Source organism: Pseudorca crassidens, chromosome 12 (genome assembly GCF_039906515.1).
Source record: "Pseudorca crassidens isolate mPseCra1 chromosome 12, mPseCra1.hap1, whole genome shotgun sequence".
NCBI classification, from domain to species: Eukaryota; Metazoa; Chordata; class Mammalia; order Artiodactyla; family Delphinidae; genus Pseudorca; species Pseudorca crassidens.
In genome coordinates, this window is record NC_090307.1 from 76,262,524 (window position 1) to 76,283,631 (window position 21,108).

Genomic DNA, 21,108 nt, shown 5'->3' on the forward strand with positions numbered 1-21,108 from the left:
ATTCTCATGAATAATATGCAATAAGTAGCTAAAGTTATTTTTTCTCCAAAACTGCTAATAAGAGAAAATGTCAGAAAGTGAGACCTAAAGAAAAGGCAATCTCAGTACCATTTGCTGAATCATCCTTCTCTTGCTTAACGACTCATGAAGCTTCCTTTACCATGCAGTATATATTTGTCTTAAATGGGCTAATCTGAACTATATTCCAAAAAAAGTGTATTTTCCTATATAAACTGAAGTGAACAAAAATGGCTCTTTCATTCCATGGACCCATACATCTATATCTGAATCAGTTTCTCTGTATTTTAATTATTGTAACTTTGTAATAGGCTGTTTACTCACTATGCAGAAATATTTTAAAACAGAACAGATATCCACTGATTTAAGATTATCCTGATTACAGAGAGGAGGATACTTGGAGACTTTGGTTCTTCTAGAAGCACCCTGGAGAAGGGCAAGGAAGAAAAACCTAAAAGCATAAATCAAATTCTTGGATTATATACTTAGTCTAAGGATTTATAGTCAATAAAAACAAAGAGTAAAGTTAAACTGAAATCACTGCTCTTTACCTGTTTCTCTCCATATATCAATAAGCACATGGACAGCAAGGAGACAGTAATAGTCTGAAAATTGCAATTCGGTTTTCAAACAGGATTTCCCTATAGGGAAAAAAAAAATCATATCTGTATTTTAAGATTTGTTCAATTATTACTGCCCCAAAGGAGTTTTTTTAAAGCAAGAAAGTGACAGGAGAAAGAAGAGAAAAAGAGGAAAAGAAACTAATAAGAATGGAGTAAATACCAGAAGAAAAATATAAGCCATGAATCAAAAGAGTCAAAAGAAGGTGAGACCACACTCAGCTGGAGCAGAAGGAAGGGTTCCAGAATAGAGGTGGTATTCCAAATGGTCCCAAAAGGAGAGCAGCAAGATTTGGAAGGAGGTTTTAGGTGAAGAAAAGAACAGAATCCAAGAGCCATGTACAACTAATGTAATATTATGCTCATTACTTCACCTAATTTTTTAGAATACAGTTAGAGAAATACTAATATCATCTAGTCAGATAATTTATATTTTATCACACATATCTAAGCAATCTGAAGATCATCTACTTCTAAACTAAATATTTATCTCACAATTTACAATTCTTTTGGGTCATTTACACAGTCTATATATTTAGAATATTAAGGCCTATAAGCAGAAAATATGACAATTATCATAAACTCTGCAATTCATCTGAGCCCCACTGTGATAAAGAGTTGGCTGGCCAGATCAGGAAGAATATGGATATCTGGGAGCCAATTATAATTTTTAAAACTCCAAGCTTAAGAAAGGCTTTGCATTTTATTACCTGGATAGTGTTCCCACTTGACAAAATATTTTCCTTGCCAAAAGCATTACAACAGCATGCTATGAGAGATAAAAAACTAACTTCTAAATCTTAGCAGATCAGGGAACTACTGCACATTTTGAAAGGCTGCTCACCAAATTCTAGTCCATGCTGGTACCTTAACATCAATTCTCTGACCACACTCAATTTCTGATTTTTATCCATCATGTGGTACAAGCCAAGTAACCTCGTCAGCTGCACCACACACAAATGTTGCTGCAGAGCTCTGATGTCAGCAGGCAGTGCCAGCTTATCCTCTGTTGGTGTTGACAAAGGAACAACTCCAAGTAACTGATTAATAAACTGCAAAGTTGAAAGAAAAAAAAAGAAGTACAGGTCTCAAAACAGAACTAGTCTTTAGTAGGCCACAATTAACAGATACTGAAATGGTCTAGAAAATGGTATCAAGAAAAAATACAAATTAAAACCCCTTTAAAAAAAAAAAAAAAAAAAAAAAAAAAAAACCCCTTTAGTATACCATTTTCTATCTAACAAAATTGCCAAAACAAAAACACTTCTAACAGCACACAGTGCTGGTAAAACTCCAGTGAAACTGGCACACCCATTCATTGCTGGCCAAAAGTATTATGTTAATACCATGTAGTATATGCACTAAAAGATTAAAAGAACTGTGAAAATGTTTCCTAAATTACAATAGATTGACATAATATGTAACGTAGCAATGAAAAAGTTTAATTAGGAAGACTGTAAAAAGAACAATTACCCCAAAACAAACCTATTATATTGATATACTACAAATAAATTCTTAAAGGAAACATTATACATTGAAAGGAATGGTTGTCCTGTCAATAGCCTTAAATAGTTTTTTTGATTAAAGCTTTAATTTTGAGATAATTATAGATTTGCATGCAATTGTAAGAAATAACACAGTTCCTGTGTACCCTTCACCCAGTTTTTCCTAATGGTAACTTTTTTTTTTTTCCTGTGGCCGTACCGCACGGCATGCGGGATCTTAGTTCCCTGACCAGGTATTGAACCCATGCCCCCTGCAGTGGAAGCGTGAAGCCCTAACCACTGGACTGCCAGGAAATTCCACCCCAATGGTAACATCTTGAAATAAAATGTTTTTAATTCTCTAAATTCGGTATAAATTTTTAAGAACACCAGTTCCACAACCAGTACAGTTGTAATATTGGCAGAAGTGAGAAGGGATCCCTGCATCACATACAGGGTGTCTGTTTAAACTTCCCACATGGTCGTATACTATACTCTTCAGCTGTTAGGATGTGAGAAAATGCTTGGGCAGCACGAGTCTGGAGTTCTAAAAGGTGTTTATGGACAGGAAGTGCAGCCAAGGGGTCACAGGCATCACCCTTGTGTCTTCCCTATATTTTGTGATCCAAAACTAATAAATTATTTTTAAAGCAAAAAAACCCAGTTCCATTTACACATGTATTAAACACAGGCTATTTTCACTCCCTTCCAAGATCCTATTAGGATGACAGTAAAGAACAAAAAAGGAATCAACCCCAAAGGATCAAGAACATGTGAAGAGATGACAGCAAATAATAAACATTAACAAGATTTCAAAAGATAAAAAGCAGAAGGGCAGGTGGTAAGTAATAACCAATGTACAGGGCCAAGAAAGCTGAAATCCAACAGTATGAATGGGGAGACCACCAATAAGCAGCAAGCCTCTTCCAGCCACAGAACCTTGGAAGACTCAGAAATTAAGGGCAAGAGGTACGTCTGAAAGCTAAAGTGCTGGTGGGACTGAAACAGAAGAATTTGCTAAATTCTAAGAAATTAGACCCCTCCCCAAGCTCACTGACTGACTTCCTAAACCCAGCAGAATCCACGGGTTTTCTTTACCCCCAGGAGATACTGAACCAGAGACACTGTAGACTCAAGGGGAGAATGGAACAGATCTATCACCTCATGTTTCAGAATACACTAAGAGGAGTTTTAAACTTTTATGGTTCTGTCAGATTGATTGGGGTGAACTGAACAAAAAAATATTAACTCCAAGAAAGAAAGTTAAGAAAGGTAATCTCCACATATACAAAGTGGCTTAGCTGTGAATATTTAGTCATTAAAATATAAATACTGCATAATTACTAAACTATACTGGGGGAAAAGTAGGTAAGGGGAGAAGTGGGATGTTATGAACAAAATTATTGCCTTCCACAGTAAGATACCAATAGATGAAGACTATAACTGTAAAAATAAACAAATAGCTAAATAAGCCTATAATTTAGAAATATGGAGTTAAATAACAGAAGAAGCAGTTAAGGGTTGAAAGTGATTTGCCTGTACGGAGCCAGAATCAGGGCTGAAGAAGGCAAAGAGCTGCAATTGTTTTTCAATATAAGCCTTGTAGCACTATTTGACTTTTTCAATTTTATACATGTAATTTTTGGAAACAAAAATTAAATTAAAATAAAAATCCTACTCAACATGCAGTTTCACATCTGTAATGACTTTACTTCAATTTTCTACAATTGTATGAATTTTAATTTTAATTATTATGATCAGATAATCACATTTGTAACAAAGAAACTGTGGCACTAGTGTTCATGTTTTTGATTAAGTACCTATATAATTTCTATTGCCAGCTCTTCCATTCTTGTAAGCCATTTTATATACTAGTTATGTTTATTATTAAGGCCTTCTTTATTGAATGCTAAAGAATCTTCCAAACAGGTTTTGTCATGAAACAATACATTCATTTGCTATTCTAGTCTGTACAGTTTCACTGCTACACAAAAAGCTTCTTTAAAAACTGGAATTATTTTATTGTTAGCTTAAAACCCCAAGGCAAAGGAAACAAAATACAAAAACGCCTCTATGGGTGAGCCTCTTCAGGATCACTGGACTCAACGGCCTCCTCTTAGGGGCCAGTCCCATTTTAGAATGCGTCTCCTAATTCATTGGGACAACAGTTCTCAGTCTGAACCTTACTTGGACAGTTTGCAATCCTCTGACAAACATACTGCTGAGTGGCAGGATTTTTAGCTATTGAAGTCATCCTACATTTAAAAAGTTGTGGCAGCAAAATTACCCCTCTCAATTAAAAATTTACACAGGACTACAAAACTCACTGCAACAGCTTTAAACCCTTTGTCTCACTGAACAATGACCACCTCATCACTGCTAGTATTTCACTATTTCTAGAGGGTTCCTCCCAGTAGATTATTAGTATATGCAGTCACAGAGGTGATCTAAGATTTTCAAACATGCCAATAAAGTAGAGCTTCTGGTACTAAAATTTATGCTAGCAAACCTATGTGAATCTCAGCTAAATGTGATATAAGCATTCCTCTAATGCTTTCCCATCATTTGATGCTTTAACTTACAAGACAGTAAGCACTATAAAACATGATCAATCATTCCTTACCTTAGCACTTAGCACATAATATGTGCGACAAACACTTAGTGAATGAATCTTTCCCACGTGGTTTTATTTTCTGCTTAAATCCCTCCAGTAACATGAAACTCACACACTGTGTTTTTTAGAGAATTGTGACTATAAAAAATATCTTTCTCTCACTGAGCCAAATTCTTAATTCCCTGCAACAACTTCTTGCTGGCCCTGTTCTCTTCCCTCTTTTACAGGACAGCTTTTCAAATTATGAGAAATAAAGTACTCTGTCATCACCATACCAAACCTATCTCTTCCACTCAACCATTTCTCTCTCATAGGCTTTCAAGTCTTTCTATAACCCAGAACCCTCTTTTCTGGATATGTTACAATTTATCTAGAAAACTTCTAAAGCTTAGCCTGTGCCCTATAAGCACAGCAACCCAAGAACAACTTTTTCTAAACCAAAGTGAACAATGGTAGTCATTTCAGAACCCAGTAGAGACCACTGGCTCCTTAACAGTTTGGGAATGCACTGCTCCATCTGCCCTAGATGTGTAACCTCAAGACTGCCAAAGTATCAAGTGCTGGTGAGCTAAGGATATGGTCACGAAACAAATACTGTAGTCATTGCCACTGTGTTCCCATTGAGTTTCACTCATTCCATATGGGGATGATAGAGTCTTTCTGGAAAAACAGGTTGTGGTAGCCCTGTGATAGCAAGACTTCCAACATTCACTAATTAGAGTTTTTTATGAGTAAAGCTGACCAAAGTCACAGACTCTCTTGATACATATCAGTATTTCTTTACATGATGTTGATATACATATAATTGATTTACATTGATTCTATCACATCAAAAACTCCCAATAGATGACAATTAACTACAATATGGTACCCAGGCTTAGATCCCAGAAAAGAAAAAGGACATTAATGGAAGAGCTACAGAAATATAAAGTCTAGAGGCCAGTTAACAGTAATGTACCAAAGTTAGTTTCTTAGTTTTGACAAATATACCACTGTAATTTAAGATGTTAATGTTGGGGAAAGCTGGGCGAAGGGTAGAGTATAACCTTCTTTACTATCTTTACAACTTTCCTGTAAATGTAAAGTTATTCCAAAATTAAAGGGGTTTTTTTCTTTAATTTTATTGAAGTATAGTTGAGTTACAATATTGTATTAGTTGCAGGTATACAGAAAAGTGATCTGGCTATGTATTTTTTTCAGATTCTTTTCCATTATAGGTTATTACAAGATATTGAATATAGTTCCCTGTGCTATACAGTAAATTCTTTTTATATATTTTGCTATAGTAGCCTGTATCTGTTAATCCCATACTCCTAATTTATCCCTTCCCCTTTGGCAACCGTAAGTTTGTTTTCTACATCTGTGAGTCTGTTTCTATTTTGTAAATAAGTTCATTTGTATTATTTTTTAGATTCCACATATAAGTGATATCATATATTTGTCTTTCTCTGTCTGACTTACTTCATTTAGTATGATAATCTCTAGGTCCAACCATGGTGCTGCAAATGGCAATATTTCATTATTTTTTTATGGCTGAGTAATATTTCACTGTGTATATATATACCACATCTTCTTTATACACTCATATGTTGATGAACACTTAGGTTGCTTCCATGTCTTCACTACTGTAAACAGTGCTGCTATGAACACTGAGGTGTGTGTATCTTTTCGAATTAGAGTTTTCATCTTTTCTGGATATATGCCCAGGAGTGGGATTGCTGGATCATATGGTAGTTCTATTTTCAATTATTTAAGGAACTTCCTACTGTTTTCCGTAGTGGCTGTACCAATTTACATTCCTACCAACAGTGTAGGAGGGTTCTCTCCACACCCTCTCCAGCATTTATTATTTGCAGACTTTTTGATGAAGGCCATTCTGACTGGTATGAGGTGATACCTCATTGTAGTTTTGATTTGCATTTCTCTAATAATTAGTGATGTTGCACATCTTTTCATGTGCCTGCTGGTCATCTGTATGTCTTCTTTGGAGAAATGTCTATTTAGGTCTTCAAGTTTATTTTTTTTAAATCCCTTAGATTTAAGAGTCTCAGACTGCTTCAGCAAGAATGAATCATGACTTGACATAATCAGCAATTAACTGCTACAGTTTTGAGCAAATAAGAGACAAGATATTAAAAGGAAAGTCCACTGGACTTCATCAAACTTTAAAACTTTGCTCTGAGAATTCCCTGGCGGTCCAGTGGTTAGGACTCAGTGCTTTCACTGCCGGGGCCTGGGTTAGATCCCTTGACGGGGAACTAAGATACCGCAAGTTGCATGGCATGGCAAAAAACAAACAAACAAACAAAAAAAAACTTTGCTCTGTAAATGATCTTGTTAAGAGGATGAAAAGACAAGCTACAGACTGGGAGAAACTATTTGAAACCACATATCTGACAAAGGACTTGTATCTAGAATATCTAAAGAACTCTCAAAACTCAACAGTAAAAAAACAAATCAACTAGAAAATGAGCAAAAGACACTTCACTGAGGAGAAAATACAGATGGCAAATTAGCACAGGAAAAAATGTTCAACAGCATTAACCATTAGGGAAATGTACATTAAAACCATAATGAAACATCACTACACACTTACTAGAATGGCTAAAATAAAAAATAGTGACAACACCTAATGTTGATGAGGATGCAGAGAAACCAGATGACTCATACATTGCTAATGGGAATTTAAAAGATACAGTCACTGTGGAAAAGTCTGGCCATTTCTTTAAAAAACTAAGTGTGCAGCTACCATAAGACCCCACAACTGAACTACTGGGCATTTTTCTCAGAGAAATGAAGACTTAGGTTCCCATAAAAAAACCTGCATACAAATGTTCACAGCAGCTGTATTTGTAATAGCCAAAAACTGGACACACCCACATGTTCTTCAACAAGTTAAAGGAATCATGGTACCTCCATACCATGGAATATTATTCAGCAATAAAAAGGAATGGACATGGTACATGTAACAACATGATGAATCTCCAGGGAATTACACTGAGTAAAGAAAGTCAATCTCTAAAGGTTATAAATAATATGATTCCATTATATAACATTCTTAAAATGACAAAATTATAGAAATAGAAAATATCAGTAGTTGCTGAGGGAGAGGGACAGGGAAAGGAGATACAGGGAGGTGGCTGTAGGTAAAAAAATGTAGGGAGCACATGGAGGGACCCTGGTGGTGAAACTACTATGCATCTTGTCTAGGTGGTGGTCACATGAATCCATACACTATATACGGCACTAAATATACACACACAAACACACCACACGTATACACACAAATGAATGCATGTAAAACTGATGAAATCTGAATAAGGTCAGTGGATTTTATCAATGTCAGTTTCATAATTATGACACTATACTATAATTATGCTAGATCTTACCATTGGGACAAAGTGGGTGAAGGGTATACAGATCTCTCTGTATTATTTCTCTTACAACTGCATGTATATCTACAATTATCTCAAAATTTATATATATATATATATATACACACATACACACACACACACACACACACACACACACACACACACACACACACACACACACACACACACACACACCCAGAAGAATCCAATTATCTACCAGGGGCTTATTCTCATTGCGGCTCAACTTTACAAGAAATCATGCCTTTAATCTGATAGCACCTAGACTACTTGGCTTGATAGCACAATATCTTGATATCTCATGTTCACCACTTTCACCCATTTTAGAAAGGAAACCCAAACACTTAACCTAGTTGCAATAAATACAGGTACCCAACAGAACTCTGCTTACTTTTGTACACTGTGTAGCAGGCAAGAGGTCAACAAACACCTTGAGGTCTGTGAAACAACAAGGTTTATCCCCAAACTTTTTAAAATACTGGAACATTAATTCTTCTGGATCACCTAAGAGAGAGGGGGGGGGAAATATCACTAAATTATTCATGGACTGAAGCAATCTCTAATTTAAGTGAGAAGTCTGACTTGAAAAACATTTATTTCAATTAAATGAAAATTTTGCTTGAATGAGAATGAGGATGACAATGAGGGCCGGAAGATAGCTTGCCAGTTTAAAAATAAATACTAAAAAGGAGTTGAATCTTGCGAACTCAGTTTACCTGTTATTACACTGAGGAAATGTGAAGTTTTTCATTCAATTAAAGTTTAAATAGTTTAAAAGTTTTCATTAAAGTTTAAAGACAAGTTTATATGCAAACATTAAACAAACATGCTTTTCTCCACAACAGTTCCTGAACTACTTAACAAATATTAACTATATGTTAACTAAATGAAAGGTAGTGTTTGTTAACAGGCACACCAACAGAAGAGAAAATAAATGGGAAGAGCCACGGGCCAATAACTCCAAAGTCACTCACTATGGAAAATTTAAACCTGGATATGCAGAAAGCTACCAATTCATTTTATTTTTCCTCAAATTAAAAATAAAAATAATAAAAGTAAAATACTCTCAAATTGGACTAGATTTAGGAAGGAGAGATTTTTAACAAGGTCTCTGTAAGATTTTAGGTCTTGGTTCCTGCTCACACATTTCTGGGAACAGAGATTTCACGGCTTTAATCAGATTCTCACATGCCTCTGTGATCCAAAAGAGACTAAGAATCACTCACTGGTCTGGCAAAAAAAAAAAAAAGAAAAAAAATTTTTTTGTGTGTGGAGACAAATTTGTAAGATTCACCAATTTGTAAGATTCAGGCTGGTGAGAGAGAAGAGAAAGACAAGGGATGAATATAGGAAGTGTCAAAACAGATCCAAGTAGTTTTATATCCAGCTTTGGAAAGAAAGCAACTCTTTTTTTTTTTTTTGGCCACATCAGGCGGTTTGTGGGATCCTAGTTCCCCGACCAAGGATCGAACCCAGGTCCCCTGCAGTGGAAGCACGGTGTCCTAACCACTGGACCATCAGGGAAATCTGAAGAAAGCAATTCTTTGCAATATACTTTAACAATATTTTGCTGAAGGTCGCATAAAAATTTTCATTTGCAATTCTAAAACAAACACCAACTAAAGTAATTGAGGTAGACCCAAAGAAAGAAGTCAACATGGAATTCAAAATTGGTTATGAATAATCTACATAGGAAATGACAGAGAGATAGCCACAGTTAATTTTAGAATGAGCTGCAAAGAACATTAATTACATGATTAAAATGGACAAAGATGTTCTAGGATAGGTTTTAGGTATTGAGAAGTGCTCATCATCTCAGGACAACTGGTCCCTAAAGAAACCTTCTTAAAGTTATTCAACTTTTAATGAGAACTAAATTTTTACAATGATGAATGGGAAAAAAAGTTTTCTTGGAGCTTTATCTTAAAAAAATGAAACTAAAAAAATTTTTAAAGTTTATTCGCCTAAACTTAAAAAATTTAGGGTATAATTAAAACTAAAGCTAATTCTTAGTATGAGCAAAGAATTACTGATTTTGGGGGGAGTGGTGCTTTTTTCCCCACAAAACTGTGAATTAGTACAATATGACAACATTTACTTCTTATGTAGTATGCTCAAAAAGAACCATTTTACAAAAACCTCTAAGGGCTTCATCAAATTTCCTGAAGGCCTCTATTAATGCTTTACTATCCAAATCATACTTTTCTCCCATCTTGTCATTGTCCTAATAAATTTTCTCCTCAACTGTTAACTGCTCTTTAACTGCTCTAACTCTGCCAGATGTTATTTCGTCAATGGTTTTGTGAGTGCTTAGGGTAGATTTTCAAGAAACCTTTCATTCACTTCTTGAAATCCTGAAACTTTTATAAAACTGGCTATTTACTTTGAAATTGATTTTGACATTATTGCTGGGTCAGCAAAAGAACGCCTGACAAAGACTCTGATGGAATAGGGAGAGATGCTAAAGTTAAGCCAAGTTGCATGTGTGATTGAGGGCTAATTTTATAAGTGATCCATTCATTAGTTAATATTTTCAGGTTATGAAGACATTTGCTTCTCAAACACAACTTTATCACTGTAGGCTTCAGAGAACAGATACTGCACTTGGGTACTGAGGGCATCCCTGTATCTTCTCCAGGGTTCCCAAATATCATTACAGCTTCTTACCCAGTTTGTACTCATCATTAAAACCTTGACGCCGCAAACGTCTAATCAGCTCCAGTTTAGCCAGATGTGGTCCTCGGAGATGGCGAGAACTTTTAGATTCTTCTGTTATCCGATCTTCTATAAATCTCACAGCCTCTTCTGCAGAATAATGTACTTCTCCTTCTAAAGAGCTAGGTATAAACACATGAAAAAGGTATTTTGTGCCTCTATCAAGCCAAATTGATTTTAAGAAACAAATTAAAAATAACAGAAAGTACTGTGATAATTACAAAACAACACAAATTAGAATAAAAGAGAAATATGAGCATATTCTGACAGTTAACATGGCATATGATTCCTCTCAATTTTGTCATTTGATTATTGCAGAGTGACTAACCACCTCTACCTCTTTCTTAAAAAAAAGAATGAATAATTTTGCATATATAAAATATTACCTAATTAAAAACATAAGTAAATTTTATTGCTAGAAAAATGAGGCTGAGAAAAATTAGATGACTTACTTAATATTATAAAGTAAGCCTCAGTTCATATTTGGTATCATAAACCCTATTTTGTTATTCACTTTTTTAAAAGAGCTCATTATATTTATTGTGGTATTGTCTGTAATAGCCCCCAAAACAGGAAGCAGCAACAATACAAGTATCTATCAACAGCAGACAGATTAAATGAATTTGGTACATTTCTAAAATGGAGTCCTCTTAAGTCATTAAAAAGAATTAATCAGATCTGTATGCACCATATATGGAAAGATGCCCAAGATACACTTTAGGGGGTGAAATACGAAGTTGTAAACCATTACATCTAACATAATTGCATTCTTATGTTAAATAAGAATAATTATATTAGTATATGCATAATATAAATAAATCTGGAAGAAAAGACACCAAACTGTCTTTTCCAAATAAATCTGGAAGACACCAAACTGTTATCAAGAGTTATTTCTGTGTCAATTACATCTCAATAAAACTGGAAAAAGAAAAAAATCATCCTGGGATGATAGGAAAACTAGGAACTAACACTTTCCACACCATACATTTCTGTACTAATTTAAGATTTTTACAATGAACACATATTTATTTTAAAATTTAAAAATGGAAAAATGTCTTGCTTTGAAAGGGATACATTATTGAGACAGAAAAAGAGAATTCAATTAGGCTTACAATGAAATCATTTTGCTACACCATACTAAAAAGTGTTGTAATTCAGGAAAGAAGACAACTTACTGTTCACCTTCAGCAGGAGGAGTCCAGGCTTCTTCAATCAGTCGAAAGACAGAATCGAAATAAGTCAGATAGAACTGCCAGTCATCTGAGCTAAAATCAGATTGAATGGTGCACACAGGATTAAACCCAAGTTGTGACAAATCTGCCTGAGGAACCATGTTATTCAACTTATTTTCTAAGTTATATTTTAGTCTTTACTAGGAGAAGCCCAACCTTCCCTCTGGGTTTCTTCTACAGCCCTAAAAGGGCAACAACTCCAGAGGCATTTTCAAAGTCAAACATTTTCAAGAAACTACTCTTTCCTTCAATAAAATGACCAGGTGTAAAAAACTAACATTCTCAGGACTTCCCTGGTGGCCCAGTGGATGAGACTCCGCATTCCCAATGCAGGGGGCCCGGTTCAATCCCTAGTCGGGAAACTAGATCCCGCATGCATGCCGCAACTAAGAAGTCTACCTGCCACAACAAAGATCCCACGTGCCGCAAGTAAGACCCAGAGCAGCCAAAATAAATTAAAAAAAAAAAAAAAAAAAAAACAGCTCATGCAGCCCTTAATAAAAAACTAATATTCTTAACAGAAAACTCCCCACATTAGTGCTTTCTAGGGGGGCTAAGGGGAGGGTCTCTCTTTTAGACCAATATTGAGTTTGACAAATTAATGACTTTTCAGCATTCATTCTGAATACTCAGCACCCTGGTGGCATAAGTTCCATTACACCTCTTTATCGAAAGATGAAGGCTCGGGCTTCCCTGGTGGCGCAGTGGTTGAGAGTCCGCCTGCCGATGCAGGGGACATGGGTTCGCGCCCCGGTCCGGGAAGATCCCACATGCCGCGGAGCGGCTGGGCCCGTGGACCATGGCCGCTGAGCCTGCACGTCCGGAGCCTGTGCTCCGCAACGGGAGAGGCCACAACAGTGAGAGGCCCGCATACCGCGAAAAAAAAAAAAAAAAGATGAAGGCTCATTAAAAACTTTAAAAAAAATATCCAGAACACACAACTAAAAGATTTCACTTTATGCCCAGAAATCTCAAAGGATATAGACCAAAAAAATCAATGGTGAGACCTGAAAGCCCCACTCCAGTCTCATAGTCCAAAAAGAAGCATCTACTTACTTTTTCAGTAAGAGGCGCCGAGAAAGGGCATTGCACTCTGGCCACCTGCTCAGCTTCTTGTACATAGCCATGCATTTATTTTCCCGACTCTGAATCTCACTTGTTAACTTCTCTACAATTAAAAGTTATAAAAGTTGGTAAGCTGGTTTCATTTCTGCTCAGAAACCAGAACAAAATCCATATACAAGAAGGAAACTGTCACATTTTCTTATTCACTCTTAGAAAATGGGACCACTATTAGATACAAAGTACTATCTCACTAAAGATTACTTTCCTGAAAGGAAAAATCGTATATTTCTGATACTAAACTTTCTAATCCTTTTCTTCTACAAAATACAAGGATCCAGAATGTCTTGAGTTGAGGATCTAGTGTGTGGGATACACATAAAATCCCAACAGCATCTAAGGACTGGTATATTTAGACCTGATATATTTAGACCATAGACAGACCATCCATACATTTCCAAAACATTGAGTAAGCTTGGACTGGAATGAGATGAGAAAGGGGAGATGTTATGAGGAAGATAAAAAAAGAAAAGAGATGAATCAAACTCTTCCAACAGTTGAGAACAAAAAAACTAGGACTATATTTCTGACCAAATTAGATATGCCCTGTCCTTTTAGAATGGTTTAGCAGATTAAGGATGCCAACAATCACATTATGAATTTTCTATAGAGAATCTAAACTGTAACTATCCATACAACTACAACCTAACTGAATAAAAACAAAGTTGACTTGTACCCACCTGCAAGGAGGCTGAAGTTAGAGAGTAACATTAAAAATAAAAACAAAAACAAAACTCTTCCTACATTTTATATAATTAAAGTACTTAACTCAGTTACTATTACAGTTTTGTGATAGCACAAAGTCTAGTAAAGGATATACATACTTGTAAAAAACAAAGTCTTTTTAATGGCTGGACCTAATGAGAGTTCTGAGGCTACTCATCTACAGTTAGTTACTCCCAATAACCATAAAGGCACGATTAAAAAACCAGGGTTGTCAAAACGATAACTGCATTCCCACGAATTTCTCCTAAGAAAATCAAAGATGTGTAAATATTTAGGAACCAAAATCTCCTAAGTGTCCAAAAATAAGGGAATAGTTAATGCTATCTATGAAGTTCATACAAATCAGTTTTCCAACAACAAAGGAGGAAGTATTTTCACAACAATGGAAAAGAGCTAACTTCTTTAACATGTAAAGTACTCTTGCAAATCAATAAGCAGATTAACCAAATTTTTAGAAATAGGAAAAGGATAAGAAAAAGCAGCTCAGAGAAAAAAAATATATTAATGGCTTTTAAACAAATGAAGAAATAATTATCCTCCCTCATAACTAAATAAAAACTGTAAGGTATGTTTTACCTATCTCATTGAAAAACATAAAAGGTTTGATATGGGACTTCCCTGGTGGGCCAGTGGCTGACTCCACGCTCCCAATGCAAGGGGCCCGGGTTTGAACCCTGGTCAGGAAACTAGATCCCACGTGACACAACTAAGAGTTCACATGCCACAACTAAAGATCCCGCATGCAGCAAGGAAGATCCAGCACATGGCAGCGAAGACACGGCCCAGCGAAATAAATAAATAAATATTTTTTAAAAAGTTTGATCTAAAATTTTGCAAAGAAACAGGACCTCTTACAATCTAATAGCAAATACAGCTGGTGGAAATGCACACTGTAGCCTCTTAGAGGGCAATTTGGTTTATAGCAAAGATGTTCCTTGCAAATAGCCTAAATACCCTTCAAAGATGAGCTATGTAGTAAACTGTCTACGTTTATGCTGTGGAACACTGGGCACCATTAAAGAGAGTGGGGTAGTGAGGTATATCTCTAAGACACACTGTTAAGGTAAAAAAAAAATGGGTCTAAGAGTATGCAGAGAAAAGGTCACAAACTCAAATGCCTTCATAGGACAGACACAACAAACATTTAAAAATTTTAAAGAAAAAAATATTTAATAAGAACATTGTGCAGAGTAAGATTACACTTAGGGTCAAGGTACAGTATATTCTCAATTGTGGTTTAAAAAAGTGGGGGGGCCCTTTCTGCCTCCGCTGCCACCATGGCACCCAGTAGAAAGTTTGTGGCAAAGGGGGGCAAAAAAAAAGAAGCAGGTCCTGGGGCTTCCCTGGTGGCGCAGTGGTTGAGAGTCCGCCTGCCGACGCAGGGGACACGGGCTCGTGCCCCGGTCCGGGAGGTTCCCACATGCCGCGGAGCGGCTGGGCCCATGAGCCATGGCCACTGAGCCTGCGTGTCCGGAGCCTGTGCTCTGCAACAGGAGAGACCACAAAAGTGAGAGGCCCGCATACCGCAAAAAAAAAATAATAAAATTAAATTAAAAAAAAAAAAAAAAAGAAGCAGATCCTGAAGTTTACTCTTGACTGTACCCATCAAGGTAGAATCATGGATGCTGCCAATTTTGAGCAGTTTTTTCAGGAGAGAATCAAAGTGAATGGAAAAGCTGAGAATCTTGGTGGAGGTGTTGTAACAAACGAAAGAAGCAAAAGCAAGATTACTGTAACTTCTGAGGTAGCTTTTTCCAAAAGGTATTTGAAATATCTCACCAAAAAATATTTGAAGAAGAATAACCTATGTGATTGGTTACACGTAGTTGCTAACAGCAAAGAAAGTTACGAACTGCATTACTTTCAGACTACTCAAGGTGCAGAAGAGGGGCTTCCCTGGTGGCGCAGTGGTTAAGAATCCGCCTGCCAATGCAGAGGACACGGGTTTGAGCCCTGGTCCGGGAAGATTCCACATACCACGGAGCAACTAAGCCGTGCACCACAACTACTGAGCCTGCACTCTAGAGCCCGCGAGCAACAACTACTGAAGCCCACGTGCCACCAACAACTGAAGCCTGCACGCCTAGAGCCCATGCTCCACAACAAGAGAAGCCACTGCAATGAGAAGCCCGCACACTGCAACGAAGAGGAGCCCCCACTCGCTGCAACTAGAGAAAGCCCACATGCAGCAATGAGAACCCAAAGCAGCCAAAAATAAATAAATAAATAAATTTCTTTAAAAAAAAAAAAAAGATGAAGAAGAGGAGGAAGATGAGGATTAAAACTCAATTATCTGGGGACCTCCCTGGCGGTCCAGTAGTTAAGACTTCACCTTCCAATGCAGGGGGTGCAGGTTTGATCCCAGGTCAGGGAACTAAGATCCCACATGCATCATGGCCAAAAAACCAAAACATAAAGCAGAAGCAATGTTGTAACAAATTCAATAAAGATTTTAAAAAAAAATGGTCCACATCAAAAAAAAACAAAAAAGAAACTCAATTATCTGGAATATTTTGTATGAGTTCTTAAATAAAACTTAGGACCCCAAAAACAAAAAAAAGGGAAGGGGGAGGGGAAAGATACTACTTTAGAAGGATATACAGAACAGGTAACTGGAGAAGGATGTAGAGGGCAGAGGGTTGGAGATCTGGGGTAAAATCATACTCCCTGAATTTTCTGAATCCATGAATTATTTTCATTCATTCATTCATTCACTCATTCAGCTATGCCAGGTCTTAGATGCGGCACATGGGATCTTCGTTGCCACGTGTGGGATCTTCCTTGTAGCATGCGGAATCTTTAGCTGCGGCATGCGGGATCTTAATTGTGGCATGCAGGATCTAATTCTCTGACCAGGGATCGAACCCAGGCCCCCTGCATCGTAAACGCGAAGTCTTAACCACTGGACCACCAGGGAAGTCCCCATGAATTATTTTCAACTAAAAATTATTTTTAAAAAATAAATAGAGAAAAACCTGAAAGAATCTAAAATGATCGCAAGTGATTTTTTAAAGTCTTTATATCTTTGTTTCTGTATGTGGAAGAAATTTTCCACAATAAAATGTCATGTTTAAATAGGAAAACAAAACAAAAAAAACTTTAAGAAAACTCTAAAAATTACCTCCTAATTTTCCTCTGATGACATCCAAGGCTTCCTGGTACTTTCCCAAACGTTCTAGGATCATATAATAAAGTTCAACCTTACAAAAAAAACAAACAAGAAGTGCAACCATTGAAACTTTTCAATAATAAAAAGATAAGTCATTTGTATGTTTTTAAAAAGCTATCTAACAGAAAAGAACACTATATCTTCAAATAAGATGAAATTAACAGTGACAATCAGACCATAGTATCTCTCCTATCTATATCTCGGCAGAGTACTTTCTGGAAACATGCTAGAACCTCACTCATTATACCTAGGCTGGGGAGTTCCAAAGCTTCACATTTACACAAAAGGCAAGAGTGAGGACCCAGTCCTCTAAATGGAATAAAGCAACAGTTCATAATATTGTAACAACATCAAAAACATGCAAATACAAAGTGGGGCTTAAATTACTCACTTCAGCCTCTGCTTCTATCTTGTCCTCTTTTACCATTTTTTCTACCATTCTCTCAGCAAGGGGCAGAAACATCGTTTTTGAGAGGTTTTCATCCTGCGCTGATATAGACTAAAGGAGAAAAGAAAAATGTTTGCACTATTTATATTATTACCATGCAGACCATTATTGTGACTCTGGCACATAATTATCAACCCACTATGTCAAATATCAGACCTAATTTGAACTTGAGAGTGGTTTGCTTTATAGGAGATTTCTTTACTAAAGATTCTTATCGTATGCATTCTTGAAATACATAGTTTCCACAATATGACCTAACTTTTAAATATTAGACCATTCATACATTTTTTTCTAGAAATATGTTAAGAGGGGATACGTTTATACTATTTAGTATATATAAAGGGTACCAGGTATTTGAAGAGTCAAAAACCTTTGAGATGTCTTCTTGAGACCTTCACATATTAGAAGGAAAATGCCAATTCCTTCTATTTATAGTATGGCTTACTATTAGCTACAGTTACCTTAGCATGATATTAATCATTTTAACATTGCCAAAGATTCTGCTCAGAGCTCATTTACCCCCTGAAAACAACCTTTCAGGGTAGCTATTATGCTTATTTTATAGTTAAACTAAGGTTAAAAGATTCTCCAACAGCTCAAGAGACATGGTGAAGCCAATGTTTGAAAGCAGACCTGTCTGAACCCAGAGCCTCTCTGTTCTTAACCTACATTTTAACTCCAGAGCCTCTCTGTTCTTAACTGCTACATTTTAACTCCTTTCTCCCCATCCTCTCATACACAGTGTCTTATCTTGGTACTTATAGCTGCTCTGGGAGATGAGCATCTCCATTCTGCAAAAGAGCAGACTGAGGCTCAGAAAGCAGAAGTGATGAAACAAGGTCACCCAGTTCAATGATCCGTTCAACAACCAACAATAGTGCCTTAAAGACAAACCTCAAGTTAAAATATCAAACATTTCGAGGCTCATACTTGATCAAGTAACCCAGTAATGGATCTAAGATTCAGAGGAAATACACTCTGTGCTACACACAAATAAACCAATACATCAACTCAAAAAGAATACTAAAACTCCTCAACTCAAAAAAATCAACTGACAATATGTCACATCCCTATTTGACACATGCTGCAACACATTACCCAAGATGTTCAGAGGACACATTAAGGACAATTACTATATACAAAAATAAAAACAAATCTCAATCCCATTCTGAATGCCATACTCACTTGCATTATTAAGCTCATCACAGACCAAAAGTAGTAAGGGTTTTTGGGGACAATCTTATATAGAGCCATGCCAGCCTGAAAGACAGAGAGCCATAAATACTTAACTTAGAAAACATCATACAGAGGGTAATTAATGACCTAGACATGTGGCAAGACGTTTCCTAGGAAAATAGCAACATGTTTACATATGCTGGTTACTGTAAGTGCCTAGTAACTTGATGGATGTTGTCTACAGCATAACAACAGAGGTAATCCCAAAGGTGAATTTTTACAATATCAAGAATGATATTTCATCTTTTGAATCAGATTTTCTTAAACTGAAGACCCAGTGTTCCTAGAGAATACTGCAATCCAATATAGTTCTGGTAGACTACCAAGCAAAAACAAAAGTTGGGTTATGAATGTATATCAATAAACTTTACTGAAGCCATTGCACTAATCAATTATAGTAAAACAAAGAAATCCAGACAGTATATTTAAACTTCAAAATCAGACAAAATTACTCTGACATAATTCAAAAAATAATTCTTAGGTTAGGAAAATATTCAGGTTCTTTCAATATACCATTAATTAGAACTGAACCCTCTCATTGTGAAATGTATAATATGCAAATACTTAGAAGTAGGAACATGGCACAAAGGAGCAAAGTAGACCTATTCACGTAAAACTGAGAATCTGTCCATAATTGCCAACTAGTAATCAATGCTAAGAACTCTGTCAGCTAATTATCACAGTTACTATTTTATTTTTTAATCTTTTGCCTATCTTCAATCCACTTGAAAAAAATGCATGGAGCCCCTATTAAGTGGAAGGAAATGTCTATTCCTGCCAAGGATACAAAGATTGAGTCCCGATCCCCAAGGCACTTAAAAGCAAGGGAAAGAGATAAGACAAATATTCAAACGACTAAAATATTCTTGGCAATAAAAATAAACATCCTATACAGGGAATTCCCTGGCGGTCCAGTGGTTAGGACTCGGCACTTCCACCGCCAGGGCCAGATTCGATCCCTGGTCAGGGAACTAATAATATCTCACAAGCAAAGCGGCACGGCCAAAAAAAAAAAAAGAAAACAAAAACACCCTATACAAAAACACCACACTAGGGTGTTTCCAAGGAAGGCAAGGTTAGTATGTTTGTTTATTCCTTTCTTTTTCTTTTTTTAAGGAAAAGTAGGGAAGAGCATTCTCCAAAGTAGCAGTCTTTCAGATGGACCTTGAAGGTGAAACAGAATGTCTATAGGCAAAGATGGGGGGGTAAGAATACATATACAAATAATACAATTATTTAGGGTGAATGGATAAGTGAATGAATCAATTCGAAGTAGGAGCAAAATGAGTAATTAAACAAAAACATTAAAGAAAGAAAAGATATATGTTGACAAGAACAAGTAGGACATCTAGCTGAAACAAAAAATTAAGAGCAGGAGAAGGGAAAAGGGCTAAAAGGTAGACAGAGGTACCTTTGTTATAAGGCATTCCAAAAGGAGTCTATACAGAGTAAGCGAGTGATATGTATAAATCTATACTCTTCTAGGAAGAGTATTTTAGCAGTACTGTGAAGAAAGAAAAAAGGGAAAAATAAGAGGTGAGGCAATGAAGAACTAAACCAGGATGAGGTAGATCAAATAGAAAAAGAGACCTCAGGGAATTCCCTGGCAGTCCAGTGATTAGGACTCCGAGCTCCCACTGATGAGGGCATCGGTTTGATCCCTGATCCAGGAACTAAGATCCAGAAAGCCCCGTGGCCAAAAAAAAAAGAGAGAGAAAGAGAGAGAGAGACCTCAAAGACACTGTGGAGGTAGAATCAAGATGATCTGGAGACAAAATGGACATAGAAGATGAGAAGGAGAGTCTAGAATGGCTTGAGGTCCCTGCTCTTAACACCAAACTGGAGAAATGAAATGGAAAGTGTTAGAAAACCAATTTTATTTGATAACTTGGGGAAAGAAAACATTTTTATAATGACACACAGAAATAAAAAGGAATAGAATGTTAAATTAACATGAACTTTTAACATAAAAGAGAAATTTCATGCCCACACCCTACTATCTTATAGGTGATAGCATTCTGCTGCTACAGAAAACTTTTGACCAGAGAGAAATTTGAAAAACATGGCTGCAAACTGGTGACTCAGAGAATAGGAATGTCACTTACAGAAAAAGGAAAGTCTAGTCACCATATGAATGACTAGCAACTCTTTATTCAAGGTGGTTTTAAATTTACCTGCCAGAGATGATCTGTGGGGCAGAAGTCCTTAAATCTTCTGATTCCCTGGCTTCCCTCCCTCTTACCTCCACCAGTTTATGCAAATCACTCATTTATTTAACAAACGTTTATCATGAAGTGAGGATTCAGCAGTGAACAAAACAAAAGCCCTT

The 21,108-nt window shown here is 36.4% G+C and overlaps 1 protein-coding gene across 2 annotated transcripts in view; it reads right to left on the reverse strand.

Annotated features, from left to right (window-relative positions):
- Positions 1 to 21,108, reverse strand: part of NAA25 (N-alpha-acetyltransferase 25, NatB auxiliary subunit) — a 73,760-nt gene that overhangs the window by 34,889 nt on the left and 17,763 nt on the right. For both annotated transcript variants that reach the window (XM_067700613.1, XM_067700612.1), the window contains exons 5-13: positions 18,729 to 18,803; positions 17,487 to 17,594; positions 17,048 to 17,126; positions 13,135 to 13,246; positions 12,022 to 12,111; positions 10,799 to 10,968; positions 8,523 to 8,635; positions 1,483 to 1,690; positions 570 to 659 (exon numbers count right to left, since the gene is read on the reverse strand). In XM_067700613.1, the coding sequence (XP_067556714.1) occupies positions 570 to 659; positions 1,483 to 1,690; positions 8,523 to 8,635; positions 10,799 to 10,968; positions 12,022 to 12,111; positions 13,135 to 13,246; positions 17,048 to 17,126; positions 17,487 to 17,594; positions 18,729 to 18,803 (1,045 nt within the window). The remainder of the gene's footprint in view (positions 1 to 569; positions 660 to 1,482; positions 1,691 to 8,522; positions 8,636 to 10,798; positions 10,969 to 12,021; positions 12,112 to 13,134; positions 13,247 to 17,047; positions 17,127 to 17,486; positions 17,595 to 18,728; positions 18,804 to 21,108) is intronic.